The sequence below is a fragment of the Ochotona princeps genome, chromosome 1 (genome assembly GCF_030435755.1).
Source record: "Ochotona princeps isolate mOchPri1 chromosome 1, mOchPri1.hap1, whole genome shotgun sequence".
NCBI classification, from domain to species: domain Eukaryota; kingdom Metazoa; phylum Chordata; class Mammalia; order Lagomorpha; family Ochotonidae; genus Ochotona; species Ochotona princeps.
Window position 1 is genome coordinate 70,651,431 of NC_080832.1, and position 16,843 is coordinate 70,668,273.

Sequence of the window (16,843 nt, forward strand, 5' to 3'; positions counted from 1 at the left end):
AACTCGTGCCCGTTTGGGATTTTGGCATTGCAGGGGGTGACTTTTTACTTGCTATGCCACAATGCCAACCCTGAACACATCTTCCTATGACATAATTCAACTCAAAATTCCAATCATTGTTCATGGTTTATTTACATGTGCTCTATTCGTATGCTGAATGAACCTGAGTTTCCATATATGCAAGATTCATATAATGAAATAGATAAGTAATAACCACTTAGATTTTGGAAACCTCTTATTTATTCCTTAGTAAGCTTTGACTCTTGTTTGTTAATTTTATTATAGTTCTTAAACATAAGCTTTTTGTTTTCAGTATGAGTAATCATACTGAAAAACATAGCTTTTTGTGGAGCATTGAGTACTTCCCTGGTAGTGTGCTAAGACCTTGGTCTTGGAAGTTGTATGTCCTGGGTTTGAATCCTTGTTTGCCACATAAAAATGTGTGAGGTAGTTGCATACTCTCTTTGTATTTCATTTTCCTCATCTTACAGTATAGTATGTAGAACAGTGCTTGGCACAGAGTAAGGGTTGAATCTAAGTCTTGTAACACTGAGACAGAAACTAGCGTGACCCTAGTACAAGCACTTCAGGAAGCTCATGGCAAATGGACTTAAAAGATAAAATTTATTTATGTGTAGAAGTTTTTAAAACGCATGCAATTTTTCACTATACATTTTTCATGAATTTTTTGAAGACTCATATTATTTTTGTCTATTTTGTAATATGTGATTTTAAATGTTTAGGTCCTAATTCCTCCCTTAGCAGTGGAGTCTAATTATTTAAGCAAGTCTGACATTAGAAAGTCAGTAAAACCAACAAAGAGGAGAGAAGAAGAATGATTTACAACTACAGATTGTTTCTCTACAGTGCCTGCCCGAGAGCCTCTGTGTCAGAAGGAGGTGGAATACGTGTGAATTGGCTGTTCCTTTGTCTGGGCTCAGTTTAGCCGTGCAGTGCTCAGTGAGACTGGCTTGCCAGGCTGCATGTGATTGGATTTTTCTTAAGGTTCTCCACACCACATGGCCCCTGCAGCACTAGCCAACTTTTTCAGTTAGTGTTCAACAGAAGGAATAACAGTTTTTATTTAACCCCCAGAAGGAAAGACTGGCTGTGATGGATTCATTGTGAGGTGGCTTAAAGTCTCCAGTGAGATCACATGGTAAACATCTGTGTGTGCACTTCTGACTATTTGAGGGATTTACAATGGAATGTTGATTGTACATTTTTTTTTGTTTTGCAAATATGCTCTTTTGGAAGTTAACTGCCTAAGATGTGATTCTACTTTAATGCTTTTATTTTTATTCTAATTTAAATCTTTTTCATTAAAAATTTATTTCAGAGACAGAAAGAGAATGAGCTTTTATTGTTTGTTTCATTCCCCAGTTGCTTGCTGAGTTCAGGGCTGCGCCAGACTGAAGCTGGGAGCCACTAAATCGTTTCTGGGCTCCACGCTGGAACGCTTGAGCCATTACTTGCTGCAGGGCATACATGAGGAAGAAGCTGGAATCATTTTGGAACAAATTCAATTTTAGTAATTTTTCCTTTTTTCTTTTTCCTTTGAAGGTTAAAATGAGCTTATTGGTAGACTTGACAAATACTTCAAGATTCTATGATAGAAATGACATAGAAAAAGAAGGAATTACATATATAAAACTTCAGTGTAAAGGGTAAGTTATGTGGTAAGATTGTATAATGCCAAAAATCTTTTATTGACATTTTAATTTCTCATTAATTTTCCTTCATATTACTAGACATGGTGAGTGCCCTACAACCGAGGTTACGAATACATTTATTCGTCTGTGTGAGCGGTTTAATGACAGAACTCCACCCGAACTTATCGGTATGTCTGTGTTATTTTAACCATTATTGAATATTTTACAGTTTTACATGTGACTTGTTATTAAAAGCTTTTTCTTCTTTTAATGACCAATTATTGTTTATTAAATTAATGAACTAACTGTTCTGAGTTACAGCAAGTGTGTTTATGTAACTTCTCCATTTTTTTGAAGTAAAACCCCAATTGACCCTCTTCAGATACACTGTTTAGAACTTCTACCCAAAATACAATACATCAGAAAATTGTGAAATTTTATAATAAACTTTTATAATAAACTTTTTATAATTTTATAATAAATTTTATAATAAACTTTTTTTTATAATAAACTTTTTCCTCATAATTTTGCACTTAATAACATGGAATGCTCCAAAATATTTTTTATTCAGGATATTTCTGGGAGTGACTCATGATGTATGTCACCATAGCTCATTTTTGCTAGATTGTAGTATCTTGTTGTAAATGGCCATTCTGCTGATGAACAGGTCCTGCAGCAGGTTTTGTAGGTAGCTCTGTGTGCTAGGTGTAGGCTCATGGAACACAACAGCGAAAAAACCAGGCACTCAACTAAATATTTGCTTCTCTTATTTGTCAGTTTCAGAATAATGAATTGGCACCTTAGCAGTCACCATTGGTGACCGATCCATTTTATTTTTGTAGTATTCATGTACTCATGAATTGTCTATATTTGTATTTATTTTTATTTACATATTTATCTACTTTTAAAAGATGAATGCATTTGAAAGGTAAAATTATAGGGGTGGGGAGACGGAGAGCAAGCTTCTATCTGCAGGCTCACCTCTCAGGTGGTTTACACCAGCTGGAGCCGAGCTGGTCTGACGCTAGGAGCTTGGAGCTTCTTTGTGGTCCATTTTGTTGGTATGGTGGCCTAAGTGTCCGAGCCAGCCTCTGCTGCTTTTCCAGGCCATTTATGGGGAGCTGTATCACAAGTGTAGCAGCCAGGACTTGAACCAGCATCCATATGGGATGCTGACACTGTAGGTTACAATTTTACCCTCTATGCCACACTACCAGCCCTGAATTGATGTATTTAAATTAATTTCTGTTAATATTTGTTTTGTAACTGGCTCTGTGTTATGCCAGTGGGAACTCACGCAAGTTGATTCTAGTATTACATGGTCAATGTTTTATCTCCTTGTTTGATGACAAAAGATGTTTTTCAGACTTAGAATCAGTTATTTTTCCATGAGGTCTGATTCCATAAGTGACAAATAGTATTTAGAGATAAGATAGGTGTTAAAACAGGTGTTATATCCTGTTATTTAAAGACTATGCATACTTGTGCAGTTATATAATAATATTAATCATAGTGGGAAAAATACACTGAATCATGTCATATCAGCTCAGGGCAAGTTTTATCCCTAAACGAGTTAGCAAAATATAATTTTCAGAGCTTTTTTCAGATTATAATTAGTAGGAGAGATTGTGGAGCTGATTTGCATTTGCTTATGCATACAGAAATAAACTATGAGTGAGACTTTGTTAAAGATTGATTTATTTTTTATCTGAAAGGCAAATTTATACTGAAGAAAGGGAAGACACAGAGAGACAGAGAGAAAGAGAGAGATTGGTCGGTCGATCTTCCATCCTCTGGTTCACTCCCCAAATGGCTGCTGCTGAAGCCAGAAGCCTGGGGCTCTGTGCTCGTGTCCCATTTGGGTGACAGGGACCCAAGCACATAGGCCATCTTTCTCTGCTTTCTTCAGTGTGTTAATAGAGAGCTGGACTGGAATGGAGCAGTGGGCCTTTAACTCTTGCCCATATGGGATGGCAGTATTGCAGTTGGCCCCTTTTACCTGCTGTGCCACGGCACTTGTCCCAAGGGTCAGTCTTTTGTAGAGTGGAAAAAAATTAAAAATTAGCTATATGTTAAAAGAGAAAGAGCCAATTTCCTTTTGAATGGTCAAGTGTATGGCAAAATACACAGGGTAGCTCTTGACTCTCAAGTATTTTAGATATTATTAGTTATCCCGATTGAGAACTTGTATTTCTACCTAGTAGCACATTTTATTTTGATATGAAGATGTTTGCTTTGAATCAATAAAAATTTCAGTTATTTGCTGTGCAATGCCTTCGTTTTTAATTATTCAGTTTCTTGTTTGTCCTTTTTTTTCCTCATTTGGGCTGGTGTCTAAGCCTCAGTGGGCTGACAGTGGGTCGACCTGCTTGGTGAGGGGCTTCTCTGTGCTTTGAAGGATGTTCGGAAGCATCCGTGGCTTCACATGCTGGTGCTTTCTCTCGAGTTCTAAGAAGCCTTGTCCATACCCTGCTAATGTTCCGTGGAGGGCTATTGATGTACACTGGTCAGATACATTTTTTTTGCCCTAGAAATGTATCCAGCTAGTGAGAAAGAAGTTAAAAATATTGAGGCCAGACTGTATTGAAAAAAGTATATTGCCACCAGCCCTTTATAAGCCACTGCTTTGTGGTTTATAAGTATAGCATTTGTATTTGTATAGCTATAGCTCATCTTTCCCTCGATAGGGATTGGTATCATTTTAAAAGTGTATTTAAAAAGCAAAATGAGAAAGTAGGGAAGATAGAGAAAGAAATTGTCCATTCCCTGGTTTACTCCTCAAATGTGCATTACGCTGGGGCTTCTTGGCCAGGATGAACCTAAAGCTTGATCCAGGTCTCCCTTGTGGGTGGCATGGGCCCAGGTACCCACACCATCTGCTGTTTTACCAGGTGCATTAACAGGTAGCTGGATTGGAAGCAGAGCAGCTAGGACTTACGCTGGCTCTCCTATATGACATGCTGGTATTGTAGGTGGAGGTGGCTTAATCTTCTGCCATAATGCTCTTTCTGGTGTCTTTTCTTAATTTGACTTATATCATGTTAATTTATTTTATTGTATTAGTTTACCTAGAAAAATAAAGATAGATCTGAATAAGGATTGCCTTGAGGACCTGGTGCGGTGGCCTAGTGGCCAAAGTCATCTTGTATGTGCTGGGATCCCATATGGGTGCTGGTTCTAATTCAGGCAGCTCTGCTTCCCATGCAACTCCCTGCTTGTGGGCTTGGAAAGCAGTCGAAGATGGTCTAAAGCCTTGGGACCCTGCACCCTCAAGGGAGACCTGGAAGAGGCTGCAGGCTCCTGGCTTCGGGTTGGTGCAGCTCCAGCTGTTGCGGCCACTTGGAGAATGCATAAATCAACGGAAGATCTTCTCTGCCTCTCCTCCTTTCTGTATATCTGACTTTCCAATAAAAATAAAATAAATCTTCAAAAAAAAGGAAATTGCCTTGAAACAGCTAAGCAAGCTATCCTTCAGATATAAACTGATTTCTTCACCACTAGATGGACCTATTCTTTTTTTTTTAATTTTATTTTTTTAAATTATTTTTTGTAATAATCTTTCTTAGGTGATTAGGGAACAAAGGGTCAAGGGCTAAAGGGTGAAAAGGGGTAATACCATTGTTTCCACATCAATATCATTTTACCCTGTATCTGGGGTCAGGGGAGAAACAAAGGGAAAAGCCCCACCCAACCTCCCACCCATCCCAGATCCCCAATGGGAGGCGCGCTCTGAGGGTCCTGCTCATACAGTTTTGATAGTTCATCAGTTCTGGATTGCTGCTAATCTCTCAGTTCCAATCGCAATGAACCCTATTCAGAATCCACTGGCTGATAGTCTCTTCATGGTTGGGGTTCTAAGATCAGCAGTTCAGTTGGAGGGATCTCCAAAGAAACTTCATCTGAGATGATCCCAGGCCTGATTCTTGCGCGAGTTTGCTAGTACAGAGTCCGACACCATCCATCACACCAATCAGCTTATGCACATGCTGGTCGTTGTGATTGCTGGGTCCGTTCTGTTTCCAGCCCTGTCTTCCTCGTGAACCAACGGGTGTTGTAGTCCAGCTCGATCCTGCCCACTTCATACTCGGTCCTCACGCAAACCGGTTGGAGCTGCAGCCTGGTTGGGGCGACTCCCTGTAACCCCCACCAGTTCTGCCCCCTACCCTGGTTCCCATGCTTGCCAGTACGCACCGCAGGCTTGTCAAGTCTGTCCCACATCCTGTTTAGCTCTCGCACGTGTCGATGGGCATTGAAGCCCAGCTCAACCCAACCAACCTACTATCCAGCCCACACACCTACTGGCAGGTGCCCTTCTGTACAGCCACCCCTGCCCCTGTCCTGGTGTTCGTGCTGTCCAATGAGAGTGGTAGCCCCGAAGGAGGTGCCCACTATTTCCCTTCTAGGCTACACTTACTCCCAGATTATGCACTCTCCAGGTAGTTCTGGCATTTGACTTGACAGAATTAGCTCCAAGTGCCAGCCTCTGCCAGCTAGTACTGCGGCTAGCCCAACCAACCCTCACCCACTCTAGTTTTTGCTTTCACCAGTCGGAATAGTCAGCCCACTGTGGCTCTTCCCTTATCTAGCCCACATGCGGCCCACAGGTGTAACAGCCCTGCCTACTCTGATCTGCCCCCATCCCGACTCACGCTTTCCAATGGAAGTAGTTGTCCAGCAGGGGAGCCCACATTCCTCTGTCAGCTTTGCCTCCTCCCCCTGATTATCACATGTGCTGTGGGCGCTGCAACCACACCTGGTACGGCTCATCTCACCTTGGCATTCCTTATTGTGTATTAGTATGCGTCGCATCCGAACCTGGCTCGACCCACACTCTGTTCTGGCGCTCGGACTCACCAGCAGGTGATGTGAACAGGTTCAGCCTGGTCTGCCCCCAATCCATGCCATGTGTATACCAGTGGGATAATTTCCATAGCCTGTTCTGGGCTGTTTCCTATTGTGCTTCTTGCGCTTACCTGCAGGGACTGTGTCCTGCCAGAGGAGTTGCCCAGGCTCCTCCATCAGAAACTCTCCCAATGCCAGGTTTCGCGCATACCAGGGGGTCCATGAGCCAGCCCTGTTCAGTTCACCTCCTGTCCTAGCAGGAACAGTGGTGTTTCCTGACTGTCCTTCAACCCAATCTGGTTCTTATTGTTGGATGTTTCAACCCAGCCATGGCTCTTCCATACCCCCCCCATACAGCTTACACATGGTTCAGTAAGGGCTGAGACCTAGCCTAGTCTGTCATACATTTCCCCTGGTAGATGGACCTATTCTTATAATGAAATAAAGACAGTTGGAAAAATGCTTCTTTGTTAAACATTAGAGGCATACTTAAGCCTGTAGTACTTATTTAATGGCATTTTAAATATCTATGTATTGTCTTCCAAGCTTTTCTGTAGGATCTTTTTTGATGAACATTTGTATATTAATAGTTCTTATTTTACTTTTAGAATTGGGTTATCCATTAATGTTTTGAAATTCAGTTGAGTAATAAGACTAAAACTTTAAGAACTTTAACGTTTCCACATTAGCGAATATTAAGAGAAATTATGCTACAAGAAATATTTGCTTGGGGCTGACGTTGTGTCACAGTGGGTTAGGTAGCTGCCTGTGATGCTGCATTCTTTGAGTTCTCTTTTGAGTTCCTGCTTCTGATCCAGCTGCTTGATATTGTGCCTGGGAAAGCAACAGAAGGCCTTAAGTGCTGAGACCTCTTCCACCCCTGTGGGAGACCTGGACGGAGTTCAGGCTCCTTGCTTGGATTTCTCCCAGCCAGGCTGTTGTGGCCATTTGGGGAGTGAACCAGAAAATGGAAGATTTCTCTCTAACTCCCCTCCTTTCAAAAAAGTAAATCTTAGATCATTTTTGCTTTTTTGTTTGTTTGATTGACAGGAAGGGAGAGAACTCCCATTTAGTAGCTCACTCCCCAAATGCCTTCAGCAGCTGAGATTGGGCCAAGCCGAAGTCAGAAGACAAGAAGAACTCAGTCTGATTCTGCCGTAGAGGTGGCAGGCACTCTTCTACTTGCATCATCATTTACTGTCTTGCAGGATCTGTTAGCAGGAAGCTGGAATTGGAAGCAGAGGCAAAATGCATAAATATGCATCCTGAGATGAAATCATTCCAAGCTGCTGGCTGCACTGCTGGGCCAGATGCCTGCCTTACTCTCTTAGATTAGGTACTTTGACATGACTTGTTACTGAATTGGCACATTTCTGCCTGCCTTCCTTCCATCATTTACATAGTTGAGAGGGTGCGAGCCTGTGTGGGCCTTTGATTAGGATGGGGAAGTTCAGGTACAGAGGAAGGTGAGTGGAATACGTGTTTCAGTTTTTTTTTTTTAAAGATTTATTATTTTTATTACAAAGTCAGGTATACAGAGAGGAGGAGAGAGAGAGGAAGATCTTCCGTCCGATGTTTCACTCCCCAAGTGAGCCGCAACGGGCCGGTGTGCGCCGATCCGAAGCCAGGAACCAGGAACCTCTTCCGGGTCTCCCACACGGGTGCAGGGTCCCAAAGCTTTGGGCCGTCCTCAACTGCTTTCCCAGGCCACAAGCAGGGAGCTGGATGGGAAGTGGAGCTGCCGGGATTAGAACCGGCGCCCATATGGGACCCGGGGCTTTCAAGGCGAGGACTTTAGCTGCTAGGCCACGCCGCTGGGCCCTACATGTTTCAGTTTTTTCCTCCTGTCTCAACAGGGGAGTAGAGGGGGGGGGGGACACTCCTTGCTGTCAAACACCCTCAGCACCCGGGGGTGGGGCATGGTTCTTTGGTGACACTTTAGAGACTCCCAGTGTGGGAAATAGTGTCCGAGGGTGTTACTGAAGACAGTTATTCATTATTTTTTTTTTTAGGATTTATTTATTTATTTATTTATTTTATTGGAAATTCATATATACAGAGAGGAAGATCTTCCATCCAATGGTTTACTCCCCAAGTGACTGCAGCTGCCAGAGCTGAGCCAATCTGAAGTCAGGAGCCAGGAGTTTCTTCTGGGTCTCCCACTCGGATGCAGGGTTCCAAGGCTTTGGGCCTTGGTTATATTGCTAGACTGATACCAACAGCCAAACTCCATCCTTATCTGTCTCCAGAAGAGTGACAGTGGCAGCTTGGGTCATTAGGGAGCTGGATCAAAAGTGACTATGCTGAGTTACAAATAGCTCTCTGATATGGTATACTGACATTGTAAGTGGTAACTTAACTCACTGTGCCACAGTGCTTGCTGTTATTTTATTTTTCAAAGTTTTACTTGTTTATTTTTTGTTTAGTTGAATGACAGAGTGACAGAGTTGGGGGAGGGGAGCGTAAGAGTGAGAAACAGACATCTTCTGTCTGTTGGTTTACTCCTCAGATGCTTGCAACTGCTGAGGCTAGGTTAGGCTGAAACCAGGTGCTAGGAGGTCATTCTTTGCCTTATGTGTGGTGGCAGGGACCCAAGTGCTTGAACAGTCTGTTGCCTCCGAGGGTGGGCATTAGCAGGAACCTGGATTGGAAGCAGAGTGGACCTTGATACTACTGGGAACATTGGGTGGATGTTGGATGTCCCAAACAGATTTTAACTGCCAAGTACCTGCCCATAAGCATTTATTCGAAAAATTAAAACTAGTGTAAAGATATAGTCAGTTGGTTTCTAGAGAACTGTTGTAGTTTTAATATTTTTATTGCATTATATATTCATTAATTATTTTCCATAGACAGTAACTGTGGTTGGTTACATTCAGTTAACATCAACTCTTAGAGGAATTGTTGTTCCCATTACTTTATTTATTATGCTTTATTTTCTAGATTCATCCATTCTTTCACTCATTCATTTACTGTTAGAGAGGCAAAAAGACAAAAAAGAAAAAAAAATGCCTGCAGGGGCCAACACTGAGCCAGGGTTGAGCTAGGACTGACATGGAGTGCAGGAACACAGTTCAGAACTCCCCTGTGGTGGTGAGGACTCACTGGTGCTTGCTAGGTCTGCACTGTGGGAAGCTGGACTCAGGAGTTGGAGCTTGGAATCCAGACATTACATTGTGGGATATGGGCATCTTAACTGCTAACCCGAACACCTGCTCGTGTATTGTAAAAATTGTCATCTGACTAACTTGTCCGTATTTACCATTAATTTTAGGGAAGAGTGGAAAATTTATTGAATTTGTGAATTGGACATATCTCTGTGTGTACGCTTGTGTTTTTAGTGGAATATCTTATTTAAAATGGTTGGAATTGGGCCCGGCAGTGTGGCCTAGCTGCTTAAGTCCTCTGCTTGCATGTCCCGGGATCCCATATGGGCGCCGGTTCTAATCCCGGCAGCCCCGCTTCCCATCCAGCTCCAAGCTTATGGCCTGGGAAAGCAGTCGAGGACGGGCCAAGGCCTTGGGACCTTGCACCCGTGTGGGAGACCTGGAAGAAGATCCTGGCTCCTGGCTTGAGATCAGCTCAGCTCCAGCCATTGCGGCTAGTTGAGTAAATCAGCGGACGGAAGATCTTCCTCTCTGTCTCTCCTCCTCTCTGTATATCTGACTTTGCAATAAAAATAAATAAATCTTTAAAAAAAGTAGTTAGAATTTTCTAGGCAGTTAAGATTGTAACCTAAGCCAATATAATGTATATATAGTATATTTAAACTTGTAGCTGACATTTTAGATTGTGAAGTTATTAGGTTATGATGTTTTAAGATTTAAAAATTGTGATTATTTTATAAAATGATTGAAATGTTTTCACTACAAGTTGGGATTTAAGGTAAAATGTGACCCTTGAAATGATTCATTAATTTTAAATCAAAGCTGCTTTATTTTCTAGGTGTTCATTGTACCCATGGTTTCAATCGCACTGGCTTCCTCATATGTGCCTTTTTGGTGGAGAAAATGGATTGGAGGTATGTGTGTCTTGTTATAATGGAAGAGGATATATTTATTATTTATTTATTTATTTATTTTTAAATTATTTATTATTTTTAATTCATTAATTACATTGTATTATGTGACACAGTTTCATAGGTACTTGGGTTCTCCCCACGGAAGAGGATATATTTAGTGATTGTTAAAAAAATTTACTGATATTTCAGCTTTAGCATTTTATATTGCTATCTCAAAAGATAATTTTATAATTTAAAATTTATTTATTTGAGAGAGGGAACAAGTGAGTGAGAGAGTGTCCATCTGCTAGTTTACTCTCCAAATGCCCACAGAAATTGGAGGTGGGCCTGGCTGAAGCTGGAGGCTGGGCACTGAGTCCAAATCTTTCCTATGGGTGATAGGAACTTGGAAACTTGGGGTGTCATCTGCCAACACCCAGGGAACACATTACAGGAGACTGTCCCCAGGAATGGAGCCAAGAGTGAACCCAGGCACTCTGCGGTGGGAGGTGTATGTGCCAGTAGGGGTCGCCACTGCTAGGCCACACACCTGCCCCATTATGTTGCCAAGTTCTTGGTAAATTCATGATTGGTAGGATGATTTTCATTTTAAATATGGTAAATTTTTAGAATGCCATTTCTTATACTAGGTAACACTTTAGGTTAGGAAGTCCTTAGGAAGTCCTGTAAACGATTTATTTACAGACTGATTTTTTTCATGTTTTTTAGAATTGTCAGACAAATTCTGCTAGTATTTTGTGTTTATATTCAGCCTTGGTAATCATTACTAGTGTCTTTCTGTAGCTGTTGAAAATGAAGCAAAGCTTATACTGAGGTATACAGAAAGGAATTTTTGTGACAGGTAACTCTGTATAGACCAGTTAACATATTCTTACTGACTGCCTGTTACTTGTGAAGTGCATTTATAGATCTTGGGAAATTAACTGTAGTTACTGTATTTTTTGAGAAAATGGGATATTACTGTTGACTGTGGATCATTTTTTATGACTACAAAGCCTTTCACACAGTAGGTCCTTTCTTGATGGAATAAGCTAGAATCAATTGTTCATTGTGTGTATATTTAGTGGTTTTCTACTATTTATTCCTTCCTTCCATCTCTCCTTCTTTCCTTCCTTCCTGTCCACCTCTCTTTTGTTAGATCTATTTATTTATTATTTGAAAGGCAGAGCAGCAGGGGGAAGGAGAGATGGAGAGAGATCTTCCATCTGCAGGTTTATTTCCCAGTGGCCATAGTGTCCTGAGAAGTCAGGAGCCTGGAACTCCGTTCAGGTCTCCCACATAGGTGGCAGGGTCCCATGTACTTGGAACATGTTTTGAATTGAAAGCAGAATAGCCAGAACCCAAACCAGCGCTCTTGGGATGCCAGGATTGGCACCTGCATGCGCTTTCTAGCTGTTACCACTCAGATGCAGTATACCCTAATCCTGGTTTCTCTTTGTGACTCGTCCTATCTTGGCATGTCCCAGCTGACATTGGTGCTTGCGCCTACAAAGCCAGCATGCTTTCACGTTTGTGCACATTGCTGCTTGTATTGCTGTGACTGCTGTTCTTTCAAGACTTTGTTTAAATTCCTCTCCAATCCTACCTAGCTCTCCTAAATCTCATAGCAGTTTAGGAAAGATCAGCGTATGTCATGTTAAAACTGTTTCAGAGTTAAAATGTCCCTTCAAACATTGATTGCCTTCATATTGAGAACCATGGTTTGTCCATTTTTATAAACTTATGCTTTCTATGTTCCCTTCAATGTAATAAATGTATTGTGTTGACTGTGTAAATGGAGAATAGAGAAGGAATTGCATGCTGTTTGTTTTCTGTAGTATTGAAGCAGCAGTTGCTACTTTCGCCCAAGCCAGACCACCAGGAATCTATAAGGGTGATTATTTGAAGGAACTCTTTCGGCGCTATGGTGATATAGAAGAAGCACCACCCCCACCTCTGTTGCCAGATTGGTGTTTTGAAGATGATGAAGATGAAGATGAGGAAGAGGATGGAAAAAAGGAATCAGAACCTGGATCAAGTGCTTCCTTTGGCAAAAGGAGAAAAGAACGGTTGAAACTGGTAATGCTAAAATAAGTTTATAATAGTTTCTGTCTTCTGCAAGCTTATTGAGAGGGATAAAAATGGAATGTTGATTGAGTTTCTTTAGATAGATTTATAAGGTTGTTTCACTCTGGCTGTTCTTCCTTCTTTTGTTCCTTCTTTCCGTCCATCTCTTCCTCCCTTCCTCCTCCTCCCCTTTCTTCATTGCTCCCTTCCTTGTTTAGGTTTATTTATTTGAAAGGCAGAATTATGGAGAGGAAGGGAGAGAGAGAGATCTGCAGTCTGCTGGTTCACTCTCAAAATGGCTGCATTGGCCAGTGCTGGGCAAGGACAAAGCCTGGAGACCTAAGCTCTATGTGATTTTCCCACTAGGGTGCAAGGACCCCAAGCACTTGGGCCGTGTTCTGCTGGTTTCCCAGCTGCAGCTGCAGCTGCAGGGAGCTGGATTGGAAGTGGAAAAGTCAGTATTTGAACTTGTGGCTATACCACAACACTGGCCGCCATTCTGCTTAGATTCTTGACAGTCATACTGTTTTATTTTTTTTAAGAGGAAAGAACTGCAGTTGTGTGAATGAATTTAATTTTGTTTCTGAGTTAAAGAACTCCTAGACATTAGATTTTGAATTTATTTTTAATATTTCTGCAAAATATGGGTAGATAGTTTCTGAATAGCTAATGAAGACTTTTATTATTGCTTTACAAATGGTCACAGTTAAGATAACTTTATGTATGAACTCTGCTTTCCCCAGAACAAGTATGGTAGTGTTTTTTAATGCTTTCCATAAAGATGAAGCAAGAAGACTTATTTGCTTTCTAGCTCACTGTAATTAGTCTTCTAGATATAAAAGGCCTAAAAGGAACGTATGGGATTATGGCCTTGGCTTTGGTGCAGGAGAACTGTCAAAAGAAAAGTGCACGTGTCAATGTTTGGTATAGGCTGAAGGGTATGGTTACAGGGAGTCTGGGATGCAGGAGCAGCACACATCACTGTTCATCTATTCAGAGGCCATGCTTCCCTGACTGGAAGGAAACACCTTCATTATTTTATGTAGATCATCTATTTATTTATTTATTTATTTATTTAAGTTTCTGTTTGAAAAAACACTTATTTTATTTATACATTTCCAACTTTAAGAGCAAGGTAATTATAAATAAATTTGAAAAAGGGAAACAACCCCGAAAGAACTTATTTTTAAATCTAATCACTATTTGAAGCTAATTATTGCTTCTGGGATTGAGGTGTCTGAAGTTATTAAATTACGTACCTAGGAAATCTGGTATTGTTGGATACTAAGAGAAATGTTAAGACTTCCACCTTGATTATCAATTTACCTATATCTCTTTGAAGTTCTATCAGATTTTGCTGTTATTGTATTTTGAGTTGCTACTACTTGATATATGCAAATATGTGTAAAATACTGTTTTATCTTTATAGTATCCAGCATTATTGCACATTAATAGTGTAGTTGCATGAACTTTTGGATGTCTTTTGGATAGTGTTAAAAGTATCTTTCATCTATCTTTTTACTTTTTTTTTCTAAGATTTATTTATTTTTATTGGAAAGGAAGATTTATTAAGAGTGAAAGAGATGCAGAAAGATCCTCCATCTGATGGTTCACTCCGCAAGTGGCCACATGCCTGGAGCTGAGCTGATCCAAAGCCAGGAGACAGGAACTTCTTCTGGGTCTTTCGTGCGGGTGAAGGATTCCAAAGCTTTGGGATATCCTCCACCGCTTTCTGAGGGCACAAGCAGGGAGCTAGATGGGAAATGGAGCGGCCGGGATGTGAATTGGAACATTAACCAGTGCCCATATGGGATCCTGGAGCATGCAAGGCGAGAATTTAGCCATTATGCTAACACACTGAGCTATCTTTTTACTTCTAATTTTTATTTATTCCTTAAGATGTATTTCTTTCTTTCTTTCTTTTTTTTTTTAAGGAATTATTTATTTAAAAGCCAGAATGACAGGGGAAAGGAACAAGAGAGAGAGAATGAGAGTGCTTCCATTCCAGTTTATTCTCCAAGTACCTAAAACAGCCAAGGCTAGACCAGGCTGTTTATCACAGACTCCATCACAATTGTTTATCACAGTTTATCACAGACTCCATCCGGGTCTCCTACATGGGTGGCAAGGAGTCAGGTTCTTGGGCCATTATCTGCTGTCTTCACAGACTCATTGGCAGGAAGTTGAGTCGAAATTTTGGGATAGCTGGGCCTTGATCTGGCACTCAGATATGGGATGCCAGCGTCACAACTGATGACTTTGCCTACAGTATCATATCCTAAGGTTTGTTTCTGACAGGTATCATGTTGCTGGTTTTTATTTATCTGGTCAACATATTTTTGCTATTTTATTTACTTATTTAAATTTTTAAAATATTCTTTTTAATATTATTACATAGTTGAGAGGGATGCATGCCCACGTGGGCCTCTGATTAGGGTGGGGAGGGTCAGGTATGGAGGAGGGTAGGTGGAACATTATGTTTCAGTTTTTTTTTTCTGTTGTGTGAGACATATGTTTTCTTGGGGGGTCTTCTGTCCAGCAGGCCCCGAGACCACCAAGGGGTGAGGCGACAGTGCTCTTCTGCAGCAGAAACACTGGAGGCAAACTGGTGATGAAGGATGTCCATTTGTTTGAGAGAAGTCACAAGCTTATATAGGAGAAGGGGGCAGGCAGAAGGGTGGTTCCCAACAGGACTTGCAGTCAACAACAGCATTGTGACTGGCTAACAGATATGTCTATCTCTTTAACTTCAATGAAGTTAAAGGTCAGGAAGCACAGGAAGTTGTATCTCAGGGTAGACTCCTTAGGTGCTGAAAGCTAGGATGAGTGTAACCTTTGACTTCTTAGAGTTATTTACAAAGGAAGTCCTAGCAGAGTATTGAAGAGATACTGGGGTGCAGCCCATCGCTCTTACTGCATGCCCAGTGAACAGATCATGTTGGGGTGTGTTAGCCAAGGGCACACTGTGCCATATGCCTGTGGCCTGCCATTTGGGCTGGAAGGCGGAGGTCCAAGGGGGCAATCTCCCACAGTGTTTGAGACCCCAGAAGTCATTCCTCCCTTGTCAAACATGCCCTCAGTGACCCCCACTCCACTATATCCCTAGGACCCCGTTCCTCAGGCGATCTGCAGCCCCTTAATCTGGGCGGCCGAGATGGCATCTTCTGGTCTGGAGTTCCTTGCCTTCCCCACTTATTATTTTTTTAAAAAAAGAATAAACAACTATGCTGGCATACGGGTAATAGTAAGACAAACTTGGCATTAACCAGGCCCAGAATTCCTGCCAACTACTGGTTGCTTTTCTCCCAGCAGTGTAACACTTGCGTATGTGCAAGGCAACCTCGGCAGTTGTCTATAGCTAATGGCCATTTTGTTTTAAATTTAGCTGTCTTATATTTTTCCTTGTTGGGAAATTCCTTTTTATTTTCCCTTCTTATCTGTATGGTTGGCTTTGTTATTCTATCACCTCCCTTCATTGCTTGTGAGTGATGTATTTATTTATAGGTATTTAAATGTGGTCATCTAATATTTTAGTATACACCTTTGATTTGGTGAAGGCTGGTATGAATACCTTAACCACATTTTAGACAATATAGGAATCTTAGAACCTTTGTGATTTACCTCTTCCTGCCTTTTTTGATTTTGCATATTTTAATTTTCTATATTTTAGGCCCTTGATGATACCCTTATTATTTTATATAGTTAATTAATATTCATTAGATGTTACCTACATACTTTACCCTTTCTGATAGTCTTCCTAATTTTTCTTCTATTTTTGTGTTTCCATTTGGAGTCATTTTTCTCCCAACTGAAGCATTCCTGTGGTGTTTCCTTTAATGTGGTCTGCTGTGACATGTTCTCTTAGTATTTTGTGAAAAAAAATTTTTTTTTATGTCATTTTGAAGAGCATTTCTGCTGACTGTTGAAACCTAGGTGCTTAGCAGTTACTTTTTCTTAGTACTTTGAAGAGTCCATTGTAGAATCCATTTCTGTGAGAAGTCAGCTGTCTTCCTGCTGCTTGATGGTGCAGCTTTTTCTTTCCCCAGCAGTTTTACTATTATATTGCTCCTTGTGGTTCTCTTTGTTTTTATCCTCCTTTGTGTCTGTAGAGATTCTTAAATGTGTGACTGGATTTTTCTTTTTATTGTAGTTTACACCATTCTTAGCCATGATCTTTTGAATATATGTTTTTTGATGATGTTTACATAGTTGATTAAGGTGGGAATGTTTACATAATTGATTATGGTGGGAAGGACAGAGGATTAAGGGAAAGTGGGTGTGA

The 16,843-nt window shown here is 41.0% G+C and overlaps 1 protein-coding gene across 4 annotated transcripts in view; it reads left to right on the forward strand.

Annotated features, from left to right (window-relative positions):
* Positions 1–16,843, forward strand: part of RNGTT (RNA guanylyltransferase and 5'-phosphatase) — a 233,765-nt gene that overhangs the window by 15,781 nt on the left and 201,141 nt on the right. For all 4 annotated transcript variants that reach the window (XM_058660888.1, XM_058660895.1, XM_012925537.3 and 1 more), the window contains exons 3-6: positions 1,564–1,667; positions 1,752–1,840; positions 10,440–10,515; positions 12,333–12,573. In XM_058660888.1, the coding sequence (XP_058516871.1) occupies positions 1,564–1,667; positions 1,752–1,840; positions 10,440–10,515; positions 12,333–12,573 (510 nt within the window). The remainder of the gene's footprint in view (positions 1–1,563; positions 1,668–1,751; positions 1,841–10,439; positions 10,516–12,332; positions 12,574–16,843) is intronic.